The 22,950-nt window shown below is 40.9% G+C and overlaps 1 protein-coding gene across 2 annotated transcripts; it reads right to left on the bottom strand.

Annotated features, from left to right (window-relative positions):
* Positions 1-157: 157 nt before the first annotated feature.
* On the bottom strand, positions 158-22,561 carry IFT52 (intraflagellar transport 52). Of its 2 annotated transcripts, XM_074970233.1 has the most exons (14): positions 22,406-22,561; positions 20,648-20,772; positions 19,787-19,874; positions 19,362-19,491; positions 18,546-18,621; positions 18,387-18,458; positions 17,202-17,328; positions 10,301-10,387; positions 8,982-9,050; positions 5,504-5,658; positions 4,965-5,052; positions 2,121-2,229; positions 1,324-1,469; positions 164-769 (listed from the first exon to the last, which is right to left on the bottom strand). In XM_074970233.1, exons 1-14 carry the CDS (start codon positions 22,421-22,423, stop codon positions 722-724), a joined length of 1,338 nt encoding a protein of 445 aa, XP_074826334.1. In that variant the 5' UTR covers positions 22,424-22,561; the 3' UTR covers positions 164-721. The 2 variants fall into 2 exon arrangements, with proteins under 2 accessions (XP_074826335.1, XP_074826334.1); XM_074970234.1 differs by lacking the exon at positions 19,787-19,874 and having other exon boundaries at positions 158-769.
* Positions 22,562-22,950: the final 389 nt, after the last annotated feature.

Consider the following 22,950-nt stretch of genomic DNA (forward strand, 5'->3'; position numbering starts at 1 on the left):
CCTTACACTTTACAAAGACTGATCCACAAAGAATCTTCTTATCTTTGCCTAAGTATACTCCTTTCCCTCTGTTTGGAAGCTCATCTTTTCCTCTGTAGTGACAAACCTACTTCTCTTGACTGTCAATCAGGAGGCAGCCACAGGGTGAGAGATTAGCATATGAGTTTCAGTCCCAATTCTACTTATGGCTACATACTCTGCTCTCCAGCGCGCGCGCGCACACACACACACACAAAAATCACAGATGAGTGGCCTCTCTTCTACTATGCAATTAAAAAACTACAAGCATATGTAAAACAAACATTTTATACTCAAACAAATTCTGCAAGCATTAGAGACAGGAAAATAAATACCAGAGATCGAAGTAGGGTTTGGAATGAAATATTTTCTTAACATAAGAATATTTCACAAATTACAGAATTATAGCTCCAATACAAAAATAGAAACAAGATTAAATATGGAATATGTGTTACATAAAAAGCTTTTGAAAATTATTGCCACTTACAAGGCAAACCCTAATCTGGCATTAAAAAAAAAAAGTACCAGTTGAAGACTTTATACATATTTACAACACCCAAAGGTTCAAAGAGAATTGCTGAGGCAATGTCAACCAATATATTGAATAAATAAGTAGAAAAATAATTTACACTGAGGGAGGTACAGTAAATATTTTTGCTAAGAAGGTCAGTCGGTCTCTCCCTCTGACAGGAAAAGCCAGTGCTCAGTAACCATTCTGGAATCCAGCTTCACTTGTGTCAATATCATGTTCCTTTACAGGGGTGGGGAGAAGAAAGGACAATATACAGTAAAAGTTATACACTTAAAAAAAACCAAAATCCTTCACCTTTAACATGTACTTTTACTGATGTAAACCTGGAAGCCCTATTAATGAAACAGCTGATCAGAAGGGAGGCGTTCACAATTGACCCAGCAGCCCTAAACTTTGTAGCACCATCAGGAATGCTCTATTCTCAGTTACTGAGACCCAGAGCCTCAAAAGTATTTAGGCTCCTAACTCCCACTGAAATCAAAAGCAGTTAGGAGCCTAAATACCTTTGAAGATCTGGTTCTAACAGACTATAGTGACCTGGCTGGAGGATCAAGCCATGAAGACAGAGTACCTTGAGTTGCAAGGAGGGAGAGACAGACACAGTAGGGCATGCAGTAAGCAGCAGAAGGGGGTATCAGATCTGAATGAAGCTAATCCCCAGACGCAGCCACAAAGAGGTGCCCTTTGCTGTGAGTAGAGCACCCCATGACAGAGGGTCATACCTAACATCATACTTTCCATACATTAGCTGTTCTGCTATTAAAACAATGTACCTGATTCAACTTCTTGAACTCTACCACTTGGAAGAAGATGTGCTCCAAGATATGCTTGGCATCTTGCTGCTCCTTTGGGAGTTTGTTTGTTACCCCTAAGATATCACCACATTTTCTGACATAAAACTCCAGGTCGTCTTCAGTACCTAACAAGGACGCACAGAGTGAGAGAGACAAATCACACACACTCTCTCTCTCTCACTCGCTCACACACACATGGAAATCATTCATGCATAAAGACATGGACCAGAAAGCAGAAGCAAAATGAGAGACCCATTAATATCAAATCAGCTGTAGTCCCACTACTGAGATTCACAGCAGGATCAGGGATTCTGAGTGGCCCCACTAGATCCTGATACTGAACACTTTAAAGTATTTTTTAGAGTAATTTCCATCACAAATTAGTGAGAGGAATCTAGGATCCTTTAACATGTATGGCTCCAAGAATCATATCCTAGCGACTACAGCTCTGGAAGTCATTCTGGACAATGATTGGAGAGGAAGGCAGGAGACTCGGAAAAAGAAGAGTCACTCTGCTATTAACATTTTGATCTACAACATGTCATGCATGTGAGAAGGATATTTTCCATGGACCTGATTTCCAGAGATACTAAGAACCCCTAACCCTAGATAAAATCAATGTGAAGCTGTAGGGGCACCGTACATCTGAAAATCAGGCCCTATGTTCCTACTGCAGCTAAAATGTCTCAAGTTATTTTGCTAAAGTTTTTCTCAAAAGAATGGGACTTCTGTATAAATATGAATGTAATCCAACTTCAGAAGTTTGCCTTGCTTACATTTGTTTGTAATCTGTGCAAGACGAGCTTTCTCAGAGGAGAACGTTTCATCTAAGTCAAACAGGTCCAGCCTGGGCGGAGGTAATTCTCTGAAAGCAGGCGGGAAAACCTACAAGAGAAGATTTAATGTATTTTACTGTCAAGTGTTTTCCTTACATGCTGTAGAAAACTAGGAGACAGCTTTCAACTTGGATATCAGTAGAGCCTTTTGGAAATCTACGATAAGCCAAAACTCCACCATAAACTGAACACATTTCAAAACTTCATTTGTATTTCATATAGAGCTGTCGATTAATTGCAGTTAACTCGCACAAGTTAATTTTTTTGAGTTAATCACGATTAATCGCAGTTTTAATCACACTGTTAAAAGAATACCGATTGAAATTTATTAAATATTTTTGGATTTTTTTCCTACATTTTCAAATATATTTATTTCAATTACAACACAGAATACAAAGTGTACAGTGCTCACTTTATTTTTTATAACAAATATTTGCACTGTAAAAATGATAATAGTATTTTGCAATTCACCTCATACAAGTACTGTAGTGCAGTCTTTATCGTGAAAGTGCAACTTATAAACGTAGAAATATTTGTGTTACATAACTGCACTCAAAAACAAAACAATTATAAATCTTTAGAGCCTATAAGTCCAGTCGGTCTTACTTCTTGTTCAGCCAATTGCTCAGACAAACAAGTTTGTTTACATTTGCAGGAGATAAGGCTGCCCGCTTTTTGTTTACTGTGTCATCTGAAAGTGAGAACAGGAGTTTGCATGGCACCGTTGTAGCTGGCGTCGCAAGGTATTTACATGCCAGATGCGCTAAAGATTCAATATGTTCCTTCATGCTTCAATCACCATTCCATAGGACATGCGTCCATGCTGATGATGGGTTTTGCTCAATAATGATCTAAAGTAGTACAGACCAACACATGTTCATTTTCATCATCTGAGTCATATGCTACCAGCAGAAAGTTGATTTTCTTTTTTGGTGGTTAGGGTTCTGTAGTTTCTGCATCAGAGTATTGCTCTTTTAAGATTTCTGAAAGCATGCTTCACACCTCACCCCTTTCAGATTTTGGAAGGCACTTCAGATTCTTAAACCTTTAGTCGAGTGCTGTAGCTATCTTTAGAAATCTCACATTGGTACCTTCTTTGTGTATTGTCAAATCTGCAGCAAAAGTGTTCTTAAAAATGAACTACAGGTGCTGGGTCATCATCCAAGACTACTATAACATGAAACATATGGCAGAATGTGAGTAAAACAGCTGGGAACATACAATTCTCCACTAAGGAGTTCCATCACAAATTTAATTAATGCGTTATTTTTTTAATGAATGTCATCAGCATGGAAGCATGTCCTCTGGATTCGTGGCTGAAGCATGAAGGGGCATACGAATGTTTAGCATATTTGGCATGTACCTTGCAATGCTGGCTACAAAAGTGTTATGCGCATACCTGTTCTCACTTTTAGGTGACACTGTAAACAAGAAGCGGGCAGCATTATCTCCTGCAAATGTAAACAATCTTGTTTGTCTGAGCTATTGGCTGAACAAGAAGTAGGACCGAGTAGACTTGTTGGCTCTAAAGATTTATAATTGTTTTATTTTTGAATGCAGTTATTTTTTGTACATAATTCTACATTTGTAAGTTCAACTTTCACGATAAAGAGGTTGCGCTACAGTACTTGTATTAGGCGAATTGAAAAATACTATTTCTTTTGCTTTTTTTACAGTGCAAATATTTGTAGTCAGAAATAAATATAAAGTGAGCACTGTACACTTTGTATTCTGTGTTGTAATTGAAATCAATATATTTGAAAATGTAGAAAACATCCACAAATATTAAGTAAATGGTATTGTTAAACTTATATCTCATAATATATAAGTAGTAGTATTGTTTAAATTTTTTTTTAACTGCGTGGTTAATCATGGTTAATTTTTTTAATCGCTTGACAGCCCTAATTTCATAAAAATAACTAGATAGTCTACATATTGCCTAGGAACAAGCATGCCAGCACCTCTCCTTTTTCCCCATTTCATTTTATTCTCTTAGTTGTTTTCTTTTTAAACCAATTAAAACCAAGGACAAGAACTAGATCCTCTTCTGGCCTGGTTATTCCTATATAGGGGGCCAAGAAACAGCTAGAGTCTGAATGTGCAGTTTCTATCACATTCTTCTACTCAAGGCTCGGAAAAGATATGTGTCTGCCCACCTCCACCCCCTTTCTACAGTCAAAGTAGCATGGGGTTCAGTCTCCAAAGCCTGTGATTCCTCGCAGCTGCAGGAACAGCTCTGATGTGAGCTCAGCAAGGATAGAATAGCTCTGGCTGCTCCGCTGCCTCCTTGTGGGAGCCCTAACGAGAGCAGGATGGGAGCCTGACTGCCTCTGCCTGAACCTAGGGAAAGAGTTAAGATACTGACTGTGGCCCCAGGACCTTTCTGAAATAACATTTGGCCTTCACACTAAAAACACTGGGCACCTCTGGCTCAGAGCAACATAAAGCAGCTAGGGAGACTTGTGGAAACACTAGATGTATGGAGCATTTTAACATCTCCAGGATATAGTGGGTTCTGCTGGCAGCTGTCTCAGTTTGCTTATCCTGTGTGCACTTAAGGGGTTTCATTGTTTTCAGTCACATAATCTGACTGAACACACATTCATAAGACCATAAAGAGTGCTACTTCATAAAAGGCATGTACTAAGGCACTCAAATGGTTAATGTTCTACCGTTTCTGTCTCTTCCATGTAGTTCTTTACAATAAAGAGAGGTTCACATTACAAGGTGGATTCTGTGCCTCTCAGGGGTCAGTCAGGAGCTCAGTCAGGTAAGATTACTCACAGCTGGCTGGAGTGCAGGTAGTGGAGTCTCAAACTGAGGCTGAATGAGCTGGAGAGGTTCATGTTTCACATTCAGCTGTTCATAAGATCTACAATCAAGAAAAAGGCACAGTCTGAGGGGAGGAGATGATAATACATTGTCTGTTTACACTTGCATGTGTAAGATACAGACTGTGAATTTGAATTTGCCCAGGACACCAAGGTTAACACCCTATTTGTGAAAATATGTCATGGGTTCTTTTATGACCACACTTACACAGTAACTTTGATCTCTGCAACAACTACAAAGCAACTGCTTCTAAAAAATGGACAAGCACTCACTACAATGCAGATAGATTGCTCAGCTTTTCTATTTGTAACCTATGGCATGTTTAAATCCAAGTGTCCCAGGGTGAAAGTTCAGGGTATGCATCTAATCAGCATCTTACAAGATTACATTAAGGAAGTGAAAGTGTTTCCTTCAGTATAGGTATGCTTACAAACACACCCAGAGGAAATGCAGAATAAGACCAAACACACAAACACTTCATAGGTGCTAACTTGATAACTTTAGGGAGGGAGGTTGTATCCAGCTGATAAATTGACATATCAAAGAGCGTTGTGAAATCTCGTGGGTTCTCGTCTCCCTCTTGTAGACACACTCGTAGTCGCTCAGACAGAGTGGCTATATCCGGAAGCATCGTATAGTCTGAAATCTGAACACAATGACACTGCTATGAGTAAGGGGAACTACCTCAAATACGCTCCTCCTACTTTGTACTTCACTTAAAAAAATAAATCATTTTTTCTAGATGAGATAACTTCAGTTTACACTTTTTCCCTCCCAAGACTCTTCACAATGCAGGTCACTATACTTCGTTAAGAATGTCACAGAGAACTATTTAGTTTCATGTGAAAAGAAAGTGAACACGAGCGCCAGCTTGCCTGCTGCAGGTGGAAGCTAAGGTGCCAGGCCAGTCGGTCGGCTGTCCCTGTGGCCCCAGCTAGGCACAGAGGCGATCAGAGAAGCTCTGACTCTGTGTGTGCCTACCCCCAACCGCAGCCAATGGGAGCTGCGGGGGCGGTGCCTGCAGGCGCACCACTGGCAGCGCGCACCATGCGTAGCTGCCTGGCCACATCGTGGCCGCTTCCGGGAGCGGCACGGGGCCAGGGTGGAGGGGATCCTGCCTTAGCCCTGCTGCGCCACCAACTGAGAGCTGCCTGAGGAAAGCAGCACCCAGTCGGAGCCCGCACCCCTCCCTACACCCCTACCCCCAGCCCCAGCCCTGAGCACCAACCCACTCCCAAAGAATGTACACCCACCCCAAACCCCCTGCCATGAGCCCCCTCCTGCACCCTAACTCCCTCCCAGAGCCTGCACCCCAACCCCCTGCCCAAGCCCTGAACCTGCTCCCACACTCCAAACCCCTCAGACCCAGCCCGGATCCCCCTCCCACATCCTGAACCCCTCATTTCTGGCCCCACCCCAGAGCCTAGGGGAAGCCCCGAGCTGCCTCTGGCCCCCCCACCGTGGGGCTGTGTGTGGCCCGCAACTGATTTTTTCTGCTGTTCCACACCCTTGTGCTTCAGGAACTAGTAGGTGTGTCAAGTGTGCCAAATCTGCTGCTAATTAATAGATTGCAAGCTTGTCAAATTGAAGTTCAGATTAACTTGTGTGTGTTATTTATAGAGCAATTCCCTCTTCCCCTGTGTGTGTAAGGTATTTTCAAGTAAAAGAAAATACATTCATATGCAACATTTTTCAAAAGTTTGCCCCCAAATTGACCAATTGGCTTGTCCCCACTCAGCTAAAGAAATGTTCTATTTGCTACATGTTTGCCCCTGAAGTGTGAGGGCGCAGAGCAGAAATGCAAAAGTATCAGACTTAAAAAGTGGTCTCCACAATAAAGTTTAAAGTAATCTAAAAAAATCTGGAAAAAAGGAATGGTAACTGTGATGCACTCTATATGATTTTACAAAAATATGCCAATGAGTGTGAATATAATGTAACTGGAATATGCTTTATGCAAAAGGTCTCTTGTAAGGTATCATTACAAAGCTTAATCTACTGAGTGTGTTCATCCTATGTCTATAAATGTATCACTCTTATATTTCATATTTCTAGTTTCAGATACAACTCAGAGGGCCTACTGTAATTATGCAAAGTGTGGGCAATTAATGGTGGTTTGGAATCTTGATGGCTCCCATCAGCCAGGATAATTGACTGTGGATTGCTGTTTTCAGGCAGGCCTTCCTGTGAGTCAGGCTGGGAGGAATGGAGGTTGGGGTCTCACAGGACATGTGATCATGTCACCTGAACTGGAATCCATTTTTAAACTTGGTGCTTTTCCAATGAGAAGGAAGGGTGGGAACCCAGAGGGACAAAGGATTCCCACCATATGCAAAAGATATATAAATGGGTGGAACAGAACAACGAAGAGCCATCATGAGGAATCCCCTAGCTAACACCTGAGCTGGAACAAGAGCTGTACCAGGGGAAAGGATTGTGCCCAGACTAGGAAGGTGTCCAGTCTGAGAAAGAAATTTATTGAAGCATCTCTAAGGGTGAGATTTTACCTATATTCAGTTGTATTACTGTATTAGGTTTAGATTTGCATGTTTCGTTTTACTGTACTTGGTAATTCACTTTGTTCTGTCTGTTACTACTTGGAACCACTTAAATCCTACTTTCTATATTTAATAAAATCACTTTTTACTTATTAATTAACCCAGAATATGTATTAATACTTGGGGGTACAAACAGCTATGCATATCTCTCTATCAGTGTTATAGAGGGCGAACAATTTATGAGTTTACCCTGTATAAGCTTTATACAAAGTAAAATGGATTTATATAGGATCTGGACCCCACTGGGAGTTGGGCATCTGAGTGTTAAAGACAGGAACACTTCTGTAAGCTGCTTTCAATTGAGCCTACAGCTGTTAGGGGACATGGTTCAGACCTGGGTCTGTCTTTGCAGCAGGCTAGTGGGTCTGGCTCAGACCAGGCAGGGCACTGAAGTCCTAAGCTGACTGGGCAGGAAAGCAGGGTCAGAAGTAGTCTTGGCATATCAGGTGGCAGTCCCAAGGGGGTTTCTGTGATCCAACCCATCACAGAAACCAGTGGCAACTAGGATAAAAACACGTCCATGACTGACATTTTATGATGAATAACTACCCAAATACGGCAGTAAATCCTAATCTACATGTGGCAAAAACGCCAAGGATATCTCCAAAATTCCCCCGAAAACAGTTTCAGTTTTTGAGACCTTGAAGTTCATTCACTACAACATCTGGATGCAATACCAACAAAAGCCACATTAGAAGGTACATTAAAATACTGTTTGTTCTTACATATCTCTCTAAAATGTTGAACATTTGAGTTCAGGATCCAAACTCAAATATCTAGGTAAAAGCTTGACCAGCACATCAGGGTTAGCATCCATGCTGATGTCTCAAAGAGCGCAGATAATGAGGACTGAATCTTGATCTGAGAGATTCCAGATTATGGGGGTTTAAGTAAGACTATAATTGTATTTTAATGTCTTCTTGTTATTTTCAATCAGTGGCAACTGACATGTTATTACTCAACAACAAAAACATTTAACAAAATGCCCTGCTAGAGAGAGATCTGACTTGCCAAGTTTCAGTCTGAGGAGACTTTTTAAACCTGAAAATTAAACAAAACTCTTAAGGCAGGGGAAGTCAATTATTTTTTGTCAAGGTCCAGATTTCTTGGTTAAGGTATAGTCATGGTCCAGACTCCAGAGAAAATATAATAATAATAATGATAATATGTAAATGAAAAGATTTAGGGGTCCATTCAAAAGCATCTGGTGATCAGGATTTGGCCTGCTGTCTGCCTATTTACTACCCTGTCCTAAGGGATCTGTAATAAGAACAGGTTTCAGAGTAACATCTGTGTATCTGTAATAACATAGATACAGCCTTGAACTATGGGGTGCTAGGCAGGTACTTCTGTAATTCTGGTCCTAGTGGATTAAAAGATTATTAGCTATCACACGATGAATGTCTCTTACCTCAGGTTCCTCTGCATCAATCTGATTTAAATGGATGTCCGTGGTTGTGAGCCACTGGAAAATCACATCCTGTGGATCCACAGATGCATGTTAATTTTTTGGAGTGCCCGAATAATTTACTGTAATGCTAAAACATTTTAAAACTCCTTGTCAAATCCACCCGTTGGAAGAGATGACGTAAATATGAAAGGAGCCGGATAAAACAATAAAGAATATCAGGGGGAGAAAACCGGTAATATTAAGAGTATTTGTATTACTTATCAAAGCAACAAAAACATGGCAAGGAGTGCACTTTATAATGGATGCAGGTCAATTGCAAGGCAAGAGGATGAAAACCAATTCAGTTCATCCACCTGAAAAACGTGGGCTGTCTGAAGTTCATAAGTGTTCTTGAAAAATGCAATAATGGGTAAATGATTGCTGAATTGTACTTTCAGGGGGAATACTTTAACAGTAGAGATTGCTAGCTACTGGACTTGGGCAAGGACTATGAGGACAAACGGGAAGTGCAACTCAACTGAGTTGCGTTAACTTAGAGAGGTTAATTTGGCCTTATGTTTTTAACATGTATTTGTATAGCAATGCAAATCATGACAGTCCTTTATCAGCCAGTCAGAATACTACTTTCATAATATTTGTTTTAAAAAGGAAAATGCATAGAGAGGTGCACGAAGCTCAAGATGCAGTTACAAATCAGCCTACAAAAGAAGTCATGTTACAAAGAAACACATACAGAAACTGAAAGAACATGTAGACACAAATTGCCTAATAATCTGGATCAAGTAGAACAGTTATCTAGGGCTAGAACAATGATTGTAATACCAAAATTCTCTAACCCCCCCCCCTTTTTTTTAAATAAACAGACAGGGATAGTAATACATGCCAACTTTTGTGAAGCACTTTGTGATATTTAAACAAAAGGAGCTGTAAGTGCAAAATATTATTAATTGTGTTGCCACATGTCTAGCTGTGACAAATTTCAACTATTTAATGACCAAAAAAACCCTACTGCATATTTTAAACACACACACACACAAACACACACACACACACAAACATAATCATGGTCAAGAGAGCAGAAGCAGTAAAAAGCTCTCCAGAATTCCGCTTTGCAACATACAGAGTTAGGTGCTCAACTGCTATCAGTGCCTTTGAAAATCTCTCTCACTATTTCAATGCCAAGTCTGGTTCTCCATCCCCCAACTATTTCATAGCGATGCTAGTATCTGTGCTCTGGGAACAAACTACAAGGGTTGGGTGTGCTTGTGAATGCTATGAAAAGACTAATGATAATTTTAAAATATATTTTAAAAGTCTACCATGATCTTGCCATTTTCTTCTTTATCCAAATATTGGTCACTGAACATGTGGCAAGATCCCAACACTGCCATTTTTCCACCTTGGTTCTGTCAACAAAGTTAACATATAAAAAAAAAGTCAGATCCCAAACATTCAGGGGATTTCATACCATGCTCTAAACTATTACATTATTTTAATTAGAGGGAAATGGGAACTTTGGAACAAGAAGTAGGTATGACAACTTGCAAGAGGACAATCTGTTGAACGTGTAGCATTAGTATAAAATAAATGCATTATTTTAGAAGATTTATTCTTTTATTAAGATTACCTTAGAAGAAGTGCTCTGTATTAATGGGATTGGAGAGCTATTTCATGGGCATTCCACAAAGCAGAGCAACAAATAAGATTACATCAACAATAAGCAAATTGTATGTATTTTATTGTAGTTTTTGACTCCTTAAAAAAACAAACCTACTCATCAATAGGAGCAAGAAAGATAAGATCTTAACTGAGATTAATACATAGGTGCGCATGAGATTAGTTCTCTTGAGTAATTCAGAGTCAGTACCTGCAAAAGTGAGGCATGCATGCAAGTCAACATAGCTTTCAAAGCCCCAGGCTAGCTAACAAAACAAAGGCATAGCAATTTTTGCTGTTTATAAGTAGAATTACAAAAAATGCACACAATTATATTTTAATTACCTGAATTAAAAATGTCATATAAAGAATTATGTATAAGGACACCCTTCCCCCAAAGAAATAGTAAGTTTTCAAGACAGCACAACAACCAGTAATATTTCTTGTGGGCACCAAGATAAAAATTCATAGCAAATAATGTAACCATAAAAACTGCTGTTGTAAAGAACTTGAACTTGCTTCAAACAGGGTTCCAGTTTACTTGTATCGATCAAAGGATAAACATAATGGTAAATTTCTGAGTATGAATGGAATGCTTGTACTTTCTATTTAGCTCCTACTTGGTAAATGACCCCAGGAAAGGAAACAACCTAAAGCAAGTGACTTTTATCCCCTAACACATCCTCAGCTGTTACTGTTTCACAGAATCATAGAAATGTAGGGATAGAAGGAACCTTAAGAGGTCATCTAGTCCAGTCCTTCGTGCAGGACCAAATACACTAGATCATTGTGACAGACTGTACCCCATGTACATTCTTTTACAAAACCATTTTGTACAAAGTATACCTTGTGAGGTATCACTTGAAAACTCAATCTGCTGAACATTATTGTCCTGGTAAAATATGTGTGGCAACACTGTATGTAAATTTATAAGATTCTACTGTATAATATTGCTGTGCCAAGTTCCAAAGTTAGAAAAACAGGCCCAAACCAGTTTTTCAGACACAAAAGACATACTGACACCCCGGCCAAGTATCAGCATAATCAAATGGACTATCGTGGGCTATCACCTGATTAAGAAGCCATTCTTTGGCCGAAAGAAGGGTAAGAACGAGAACTTTACATATTGGCAATGGAACAGCTGAGGGGTTTCTGGGTAAACAGACTGACTGTAACCTGAACCCCAGCTGGAGGTAATCCTCAAAGAGGGGAGAACGGTATAAGAATGAGAAACAGAGGCTTCCAAATCGACTCTCTCTACTCCACTCGTCTCTGCTCACAGCAGCAACACCTGAAGAAACACTGAACCATAGGAGGGGTCCTGGTCTGGAGGCTTCCAGTCAATAAGGACTGTGAAGAGTACAGGGTGAGAAAAACCTTTGCTTTGAATCCATTTAGCTTGCTAAATTGGATACCAATCTGCATTTTATCATTTATTTTATTTGTAACCAATTCTGACTTTTATGCCTCATTACTTGTAATCACTTAAAATCTATTTTTCAGTAGTTAATAAACTTGTTTTATTATTTTATCTAAACCACTGCATGTTTGGATTGAGGTGTTGGGAATCTCCACGTGAGATAACAAGGTTTGTGAATATCATTTTCTATTAATGAAATGCATAGTCCAGTAGAGTGCTGGCCAGTAAAAGATGCACATTTCTGGGAGAAGATCTGGGACTGGGAAGTTGCTGGCATCGCTCTGTATGTAATTCATGAGTGACTGGACGCAGCATTCATGTAATTCAGTTGGAACAGATTTTACACGTTAGAGGCTGTGTGTGCAAGTGGTTGCTCTACCAGCGAAGCAGTATAAAAGGCATGCCAGGTTAGAGATTTGAGAGGACAACGGTTCAACAGTTCAAATTGTACCCTCAGGAATGTCACAGTCTTCCTTGACAGGTGCTTGTCTAACCGGTTCTTTAAAATCTATAATGATGAGGATTCTACAACCTCCCTCGGAAGTCTATTCCAGTGCTTAACTATCTTTATAGTTAGATTTTCCAAATATCTAACCTAAATCTCCCTTGCTACAGATTAGGCAGATGACTTCTTGTGCTACCTTCAGTTGACATGGAAAACAATTGATCACCGTCCTTTTTATAACAGCCCTTACCATATCTGAAGACTTATCAAGTCCCCCCTCAGTCTTCTTTTCTCAAAACTAAACATGCCCGGTTTTTTTAACCTTTTCAAATAGGTCAGGTTTTCTAAACCTTTTATCATTTTGGTTACTCTTCTCTGGACTCCCTCCACTTGGTCCAGATCTTTCTTGAAGTGTGGCGCTCAGAACTAGATACAGTACTCCAGCTAATGCCTCACCATGGCCAAGTAGAGAGGGACAATTACCTCCCATGTCTTACATACGACACTCCTGTTAATACACCTCAGACTGATATTAGCCTTTTTTGCAACTGCTTCATATTGATGACTCATTTTCAATTTGTGATCCACTATACCCCCAGATCCTTTTCAGCAGTACTACTGCCTAGCCAGTTATTCCCCATTTTGTACTTGTGCATTTGATTTTTCCTTCCTGAATGTAGTACTTTGCACTTATCTTTATTGAATTTCATCTCATTGAATTCAGACCAATCCTCCAATTTTCAAGGTGATTTTGAATTCTAATCCCATCCTCCAAAGTGTTTGCAACCCCTCCCAATTTGGGATCATCTTCAAATTTTATAAGCATACTCTCCATTCCATAATCCAAGTCGCTAATGAACATACTGAATAGTACCAGACCCAGGACTGACACTTGTGGGACTCCATTAGATACATCCTCCCAGTTTGACAGCAAACTATTGATAACTACTCTGAGTACAATCTTTCAAGTTATGCACCCATCCTACAGCAATTTCATCTAGATCACATCTCCCTAATTTAATTATGAAATCAAGATATATCGTGTCTATTGCTTCCTCCCTATCCACAAGGCCAGTAACCCTCTCAAAAGAAGGAAATTAGGTTGGTTTGGAATTATATGTTCTTGACAAATCCAAGGGGCTATTCCTTATAACCCTATTATCCTCCAGGTGCTTACAAACTGATTGTACAGTAATTTGTTCCAGTACCTTTCTAGGTATCAAAGTTAGGCTGACTGGTCTATAATTTCCTCATCCTCTTTGTTCCCCTTTTAAAAGATAGGTACAATGTTTGCCCTTCTCCAGTCCTCTGGAACCTCACTGGTCCTCCATGAGGTCTCAAAGACAGTCCTTAATGGTTCCAAGATTGCTTCAACTAGTTCCTTAGGATCAAGCCCTGCCGACTTGAGTACATCTAACTTACCTAAATACAGTGGAACCCCATTAATCCAACCTCACTGGGACAGGGGTCAGATCGGATAATCAAAAGTTCAGATAATCTGGAGAATGGACAAAGAGCTTCAGCTCTGGACAGTGGGCTCCCACTGTCAGCTCCGCTGCCTGCGGCTGAAGCATCAGTTTCCCATATTCCTGTGTGTGCACACTAGTGGCTCGGTTAATACTGAGAGCCGGATAGTAGAGGCTTGGATAAAGGGGGTTCTACTGTATTCTTTAACCTGTTCTTTCCCTATTTTGGCTTATACTCCTTCTTCCTTGTTAATATTAATTGTATTATGTATCTGGTCACAATTTACCTTTTTAGTGAAAACTGAAGCAAAACAGGAACTAAACACCGCAGCTTTCTTGATGTTGTCATTTAAGCACTCTCCTTCCCTGCTACACAGAGACCTACAATTTCCTTCATCTTTGTCTTATTCCTAATGTATTTAAAGAACCTCTTCTTTTTGCCTGTTATGTCCCTTATTAGATTTAACTCATTTGTGCCTTAGCCTTTCTGATTTTGCTACTTGTGTTATTCTTCTGCAGTCCTCCTTAACAATATGTCGATGTTTCCACTTTGTGTAAGATTCCTTTTAGATTTTCAGGACTTTAAAGAGCTCCTGATGGAGCCATGCTGGCCTCTTACTATTCTTCATATCATTCCTTCACATTGGGATAGTTTGTTTTTGTATCTTTAAATAGTGTCTTCTTGAGAAACTGCTAGCTCGCCTGAACTCATCTTTCCCTTACATATTCTTCCCATGGGACCTTACCCCTGTTAAAATCTGCTTTTTTGAAGTCATTGTCCTCATTCTGCTGCTCTCACTCCTTCCTTTCCTTAGGCCTGGTCTACGCTGGGGGTGGGGAGAAATCCATCTAAGTTATGCAACTTCAGCTATGTGAATAACATAGCTGAAGTCGACGTACTTAGATCTACTTACTGCGGTGTCTTCACTGCGGTAAGTCAATGGCTGATGCTCTCCCGTCAACTCTGCCTGTGCTTCTCGCCCTGATGGAGTACCAGAGTCGATGGGAGAGCGCTTGGCGGTCGATTTATCGTGTCTAGACTAGATACGATAAATCAACCCCTGCTGGATCGATCGCTGCCTGTCGATCCAGTGGGTAATGTAGACAAACTCTTAGAAAAATGAACTCTATCACTTATTAATCACTTTCACCCAAACTGCCTTCAACTTTTAAATTCGCAGCCATTTCTTCCCTATGTGTCAGAATCAAAACTAAAATGGCTGTCCACCTGGCTGCTTCCTCCACCTACTGAAACAAAAAGTTGTCCCCCATTCATTCCAAGAACTTATTGGAAATTCTGAATTTTGATGTATTACTTTTCTAGCGGATGTCAGGGGAATTAAAGTCCCCCATTACTAGTAGGTCTGTGTTTTGGATATGTCTGTTATTTTGTTCTCAAATAGCCTCATTTACCTCCTTTCTGATTTCCTTATTAAGCTTATCTACTGTTCTTTCATTATATATTGCTATTCTTTTCCCTACCTCACTTCTCTCAAACAGATTATATATTTTCTTTCTAATCCTTTTCTCTGCCCTGACAGAGATTCTACCATTGTCTTCAGCTTCATCTTCCAGCATTTTGTCTATAATTTCCTCCAGCTAAATAGAAAAAAAGAAAGCCTAATTAAAGATCAGTTCTACTCCCTTGACTTTCATGCTATTTTCTTATATCAAAAGGGAGATTGCCAGGGAGAGTACGTGATGAGAACTCTGATGGAAACAACATTTTCTTACCCCCTCTGAGGAAAGAAGCAGAATCTTTAGAAGATCATTGGTAATTTTGTTGAGAATCAAGGGCCAAATTTCCATATAGCCGAGGCACGCTGTTGTGCTCACAAAATATACAAGCCCTTTCACTTGTGCAGTGAAATCAGATCACACACACAAATTATGAATTAGATGGATGGGCATGCACCGTTATCTGATTTGCACATGCAATTGTTGCCTAAATAAATTTAAAAGACTGGCTTCAGATTATCAGGTTCTCATCTCTCAGACAAGTGTTCATTTAATTTTCTCACTATATCAAAACCAAAAGAAAACTTACACATTCAGAAATTTAGGGAAGATAATATTCACTAAAATTTAATTAAAGAGCTTTTAAAAATACATTACACATTTATGCCCTGTCTCCTTTGCGACAAACCTGCTAGCAGCAACTGTGTTTAAATTCACATTTCTGATCCAGTTTCCTTGGCCTGTATGGTCTAGAATTTTTTTCATCTGACAACCCTGTTAGACTTCAGTTATTAACTGATGCAACAGACTACCTAAGGGTTTGGATAACCACTTTACGGTTTAGTCCATAGCACTGGTATGTTGTTATGGTTCTCAGATAAAATATTCCTGTCCAAGGAAAGAGTGCTAGAACTCAGCTAAACAGCAGTGTTGAAATGCAATTTGAACCGGCACGGTTCTGATCCAAGGGGGATCAAGGCTTTATATGGACTTGATGGTTAACATATTTCAGAAATGTATGTTTGTGCATGTAATTTCAAAATGACCACATGTATAAACACTTGCTCCATAAATGTAAGTAAGAGTGGTGGGCGAGAAAACTGTTCCGTCTATCATTGCCATGGAAGTAGGCAGGCTGCGATTTGGCAAGTGCTGCCCCAGGCTCCCCTGTCTTAAATGGGCTGGAGACCTTGTCATAATATGACTTCATGCACTTTTATTGCCTCTGATTTTTTATGGGGTCTATTTTATCCATAACATGTATCTGTAACTTTGTGCACATTTAGGGGAGGAGTCCCTACATCGCTAAGATACCAAATATAAAATTTCATGTTAACATATTAACCATTAAATGTAAGCATCACTTAGTACTTATTATGAAGAAATGTTTGCAAACTAGCAAGTACCAAACCAAAGCCAATGGCTAAGATCATGGATACAAACATCTTTTCAGTTCCAAGAGTCCCTAACTCAAAATTGCCTACCTATGCAGCTGAACTGATAATGGTTACTAGATGGTTACTACAATGGTGGAAAGAGAGTAAAACTGGAAATAAGAAACAAAAAGTACATAATCTTTGGTGATGATCAAACATTTTTCTTCTTTGAACTCTGTGCAATAGAGCTTTCCAGAAAAAAGAATCAAAGAACTGTCAAGCGGGCTCAAGGGTTCATAGGTGCTTTGGGAGTAGAAACAGGTGTATGTAGATCTGCCATACCATACCGTTGCATTTCTTTACTGGGGGATGGATAGCTTATTTCATGCAGTATTGTACCTTATAATGGTAAAAAGCCAGAATGGGTCTGTTGAGTGGAAAGCAGACAGATCCTGTGGACAGAACAGCCACGGCTGGTTTCATCACATTCAGTGTGGCACCAAAGGGATACACAAAAGTGAGAGCCCTGCAGAAAATACAAGCATTTCATTAGTGTCTGCTAAATTTCAGAGACTAGATTTCTTAACTTTAGATTTGTCGATGATATTCCTGATAAGTGATTGATGTTCAATTCTGCATTGTTTGTTTAGAGTTAGAGGCATGAGTAATATTAACCAAGCTGAGACTCAGATTTTCAAATGCATAATTTGGCACACGTACAAGTCATGGTCTGTGTGCATAAATCCTGACTTGTGTCAGGGACAGTGCAGGCTCACAAAAGCACACTTTTGAAATCTTGCTGACTAGAATAAGATGTGGGAATATTTCCACAGTTTTTTACGGTTGGAATTTTCAAGAAGTTTAAGTGTAACCTTTTAGTTACCTCTCAGGTATTCCTAGATACGAGAGACAAGTAGTGGTAATTAACTCTCAAACAAATAAATATTCTGGAACATAACTATACTAAATCTTTCTGCACTTAAATTCTTTCCTGTAATGAGCACCGTAATCAGTACAGCCCAGAAATAAACCGTAAGAAAAAACACAATTAGCTACAGCTGTTTGTGGAAAGGCTGATGGTTCTTCAGTATTCTTCTGCCCAGAGCAAAGTAAAGGAACTACAAGGGGAAAGAAAGAGGGAAAACCACCAAATTCTTCAAGTGTATGAGTTTCCCTGGATTAGCACCTTTCCGCCCCTTCTATTGAACTCTTCTTGCCTCTGCCTAATCCACTCAATTCTATACGTCTGCAAGGTACTAAGGATGTTCACCATTTTATGTCCTTTAAGCCTTTTCAAATCCACATACAAGGTTCATTTAATCATCACAGGTCTGGACAGTAGGAATAGATGGGACTCCCTTCAGAACCCTTCATTGTTACTCAGATTGGCTGGCAAGCGTTGCTAAAGAATTCACCCATTTAGGATTGAAACTAGAGAAGCAAGAAGCGGAGACCAAAAAATGAATTACGACATCTTAACAGAAGCACTGTGTACTTCAGTCATTGCCCTGGCCCAATAATTTAACACTTCATGACTGTACTAAATCTTTCCTTTGAAAAAGCTAGTGAAGAAAATACACTTACTGTGAGTCATTTCCACTGTTGTCTTCATCTATTATCCCAAGCACTGCTTTCCCTGCAGCTCTGCTGATTTCCCTAGAAGAGGTAGAAACACAAATCTGATTAAAGTTACATGAATTTGCAATAATGTTACTCACAGATTTAGATCCCCAAAACAATTACCTATTCAAAACTCCATTGGAGACCAAGGCTTCCTTAGGATGAAAGTACTTATAATATACATTTCTCACCACAGCATCTTAAAGAAAAAAGAAGAAATTTAAATCTTTTATGGAGGCAGTTTGTCTAATACTTAGAACATAAGATTGAGAGTGATGAGATGTGGGTTCGATTCCTATTTTTAATGCTACAACCCTGGGGCTTATTTGGTTCCCAGCGTAACTTGGAACAGCCTTAACCTATGGCCTCTTTTTGGACCTGCAACTTCAGGCATCAAAAGACAGTGGGAACACTTATTCCAAAATTCAGATGAAGATATGCAGACACCTAATCACCTGAAGTGCAGGCACAATCATGTGTCTACCTGCCTTCACTTGAACCTGCAATTATTTTCAAGCACAGACAGGGAGGCCAGGTTTAATAAAAATAAAAAATCTGGTTCAACAAGTTCAAATTTTGATTGTGTGTCTTAGAGGTTTCCAAAACTATGATGAACTCAATACCACTCTGGTGCAATAAAGAGTGAACCCACTATCCAACTGCCACTAAAACATCTGAAAAATGTCTTATTTGGTGAGGACACACTGCTTATTTACACTTGGATATTGCAAGAACAGCTGAATGGAATTTTACGAGGCTGCAAAAAAATTCACTGCTGGGCTGAGAATGAGTATGGAATAACTCAGCTCACAGAGTATTTTTCTCTCTCCTAAAAGACCAACACTTGAGGAAAAAGAAGGCTTATAATGGAAGTGGCTTTGAAACCCTAATTTGTAATAAGAACCATACATGGTTTGCATCTACAAAAGTTCAAGTTACCATTATTGACCATGATTCCATACTCTTCTAACAAGAAGTTAATATTGGTGTCATATCGGGATTCACCACCTTCTCCCAGCATCACCAGGATATCCCCACCCTCTTCTAGATATTTCTTCAGAACCTCAAACTAAAACAATAAGATGGAAAAAAACACAAGAACACAGTTAGAGGCGCTAAGTATAGAACTCTAAAGAACTGTATGGAAATGAGGCATAAATGGTTTCAGCTACTTGCAACCAACTTGACTCTAGAAGATCAAGAAGCATTCAAATCTAAATGTATGTAGAATAGGCTTTCCAAACAAAAATGCTATTACAGAATATTTTGGGTCACCTTTCTTCTGTCTTCCTAGACAAATCTGGAAGCATAACTAATCTGCAAACCATTGTTGGCTTTTTTTCTTCTTTATGAATATTTCTTACCTCAGCTGCAGTGAACTTCTCTCTGGGCCCTGCTGTAATCCACAATTTTACCCCAGCTAGCTTCTCGGATGTGATCTCATCTTTTAAACTATGAATAAGTTAATAAAGAGACACATTACATTGTAATTTTAGATACAGTCCATGACTGAATCCTGGGCTGCCTTTACATAAAGAACTAGGCAGAGGAACACAAAGCAAGTCACTTCAGTCAGTCACTTTACATCTGTTTACTCTGGTTTTAAATTTGATATTTTATTATCTCAAATAACTACCAATTTGAACTGATGAAGGAAAATAAGTATTCTAGAAAGAACACTGTGGCAGATCCACAGCTGATGTAAATTGTTGCAGCTCAGTTGACTTCACTAGAGCTATGGCAATTTATATCAGCTGACAATCAGCTCCACTCTTATTTTTCTGTGTTTTAATTCTGATTACAGCAGGTGGGTGACCAATACCATAAACTTGATGTACAAAGGCTATGGTTCAAATTATCTTAACATCTTTTCCTATCATTAGATATTCCATGCAGCACAGAGGAGTACACACACATTTGGAACCTCACCATTATCAGCTAAGCTCTGTCCTCTCCATTGCCACAGTACCTGAAAGTTCAAAATAAAAGTCCTCCAACACCATGCAACAGCAGAGCTACAGCTAATGCCACTGGGTAGAACCAAAGGAAATAATCCTTCTACCTTTCTATTAACATTCCCAAACATTTCTATCTTAAGAACTACCCCCCAAAGTCAGCATTAAAATGGTCCCATCTCCAATTAGCTTACATGTAATTACTTGTTCATGTCAGTTTCAATCTTGTGCTATAAAGCATGACAAAGAGAGCTGAAGAAAATCCCCCACCTCTGTATCTTCCATTTACTACGAAGCCTCTTCTGTAAGGACTTGTAACCACTGTTGACAGTGAAAATCTCCTTTTTGGATGCATTGAAGACTATGGTGTTCCGAAGCTCTGTCTCCATAGTGACCTCAAGAATGAAAGGAACGGAGAGAACCAAAATCAGAAAGGAAGAGCAAAAAAAGGTACTATTTCAGACCAGTCTCTGAATATGGAACGCATGCACGCAGATGCTGGCTGGCGTGGAATGTGCTGGTGCAGGAATGAAACATCTGAACTAGAGGAATTAGGCTTAAAAATCTCTTTGTTGTTGTTACTTAAAACGTTTACTGCAATTTTAAACAACATACGGACAGAAATATAAAATAAAACTAAAACCTACAAGAAACTTCCCTACACAATAAAAAGGAGAGGCAACATCCCAAGAAGCACCCAAGCTCTCTCATTTTGTTTCCTCAATATATGTAATCAAAAAGTTATATTAGATTCACTAACATTTTGTATTGAAAAAAATCACAAAAAATAACATTAAAATGAGAGCTGCAATCTTTTATGGTTTTCAAAGAACAAATAGGACACCCCTGAGCTAAACTATTTGGAGCAAGGACCTTGTCTACTTGCTGTAAAGTAGCTACCACGCTGTTGGAATTCTATAAATAAAATAAATAACCACTATCTCTGGCCCCTCCTGGAAGTCAAGGTTGAAGCATAATCGCAGAGAATCAGATGGTTAGCTGGTTAAACTTAGGCTATGTTGACACTAGCATTTTCTGGCAAGTTTCACTATTGCACTACTAACCTGTTGCAGCAAAGGCATTTTTACCACTGAGTCACCCAACCCAGTTCAAAGCAGGTCTAAACACAGAGATAAATCTTTGGGACAACAGGGACTGTCTTTTTGCTCTGTATTTGTACAGTGCCTAGTACAATGGGATCCTTATTCAGGGCTGGGGGTCCTAAGTGCTACTGCAATATAAATAATAAAGCTATCTATCTCCATACTAGAGGGTAGCACAATGCATGGGGCGGGGGGGAGTAGAGGGGAAGGGCATAGAGCAGGGGTGGCCAACCTGTGCATGAGCAGGAACCAGAATTTACCAATGTACATTGCTAAAGAGCCACGGTAATACATCAGCAGCAGTCCCCTCTCCCCCCCACCCTAGCGCCTCCCACCCACCAGTAGCCCGGCCAATCTGCACCTCACCCTCCCTTCCTCCCCACACCTCGTGATCAGCTGTTTCATGGGGAGGGGGCGGGAAGAGTGGACAGGGGCAGGGCCTGGGGCAGAGCCAGGGGTTGAGCAGTGAGCGCACGCACGCGTGCGCGCGCGCGACACACACACACACACACACACCGGCCCATTGGAAAGCTGAGGCCAGAGTCGGTGCCTGGACCAGGAGCCGCATATTAACTTCTGAAGAGCCGCGTGTGGCTCCGGAGCCACAGGTTGGCCACCCCTGGCACAGAGCATCGGGGTGGTGCACCTTCACCTACTGTCTCCATGGGCAGCGTAGCACAGTGCGTGGTGGGAGCGACCCCTGACCCACTGTCTCCATGGGAGGGGTGGCCCGCTGGCTCTGCCTGAGCGATGGGGGAGCTATGCTCTGTGGGACGAGGTGGCACAGTGCACACAGGGGTGGGCAGTTGGCCTACCCCTTGACCTGGTGTCTCCATGGGCCTCCGCTCCACCTCCTCTGCGTGCCCCTCACAGTCCTACCCACCATCGCCCCGGGTGGAGGAGGGCGTGAACTCCCGGGCCTTACCCGCGGAGTCGCCACCATCTTCCTGCGCCCCGCCGCCGACCTCGGAGCGGTAACTAAGGGCCGCTCCTTGCCTAGCAACCGCCCTTCTGCGCACGCGCAGGGAACGAATTCAACGGAACACGCCCGCAACCAACACGGCGGCCGGAGCAGGCTTCACGTGATGACATCACGCCGGCTCCGCCCTCTCCCACCATTCCAGGGGACGGGAAAGTTGCACCTACTATTTCCTGGCACGGGGGGGGGAGATGGACTCTACCATTCTCGGTGGGAGGGTGACGTGTGCCATTCTCTGCAGGGATAGCGCCGGGGACCCACGGAGCGGCGTGGCCCCTTCACCCGCTCTGAGCGCCAGCTGCTGCGTGCAGCGCTGCTCCCGGCACCCTGCTCCCCGGGCTGCTGGAGGGGAGGGCTCGGGAGCGGGCATAGGGCCAGCGCTGGATGGGCTCCCACCCCAGGCGGTTACCCAGATCCTGCCCTTCTCACTGGGCGTGCAGCTGCTGTCCATTCCATCCCCCCCCCTCTTTTGGGGGGGAGAGGGTGGGCTC

The sequence above is a fragment of the Natator depressus genome, chromosome 13 (assembly GCF_965152275.1).
Source record: "Natator depressus isolate rNatDep1 chromosome 13, rNatDep2.hap1, whole genome shotgun sequence".
NCBI classification, from domain to species: domain Eukaryota; kingdom Metazoa; phylum Chordata; order Testudines; family Cheloniidae; genus Natator; species Natator depressus.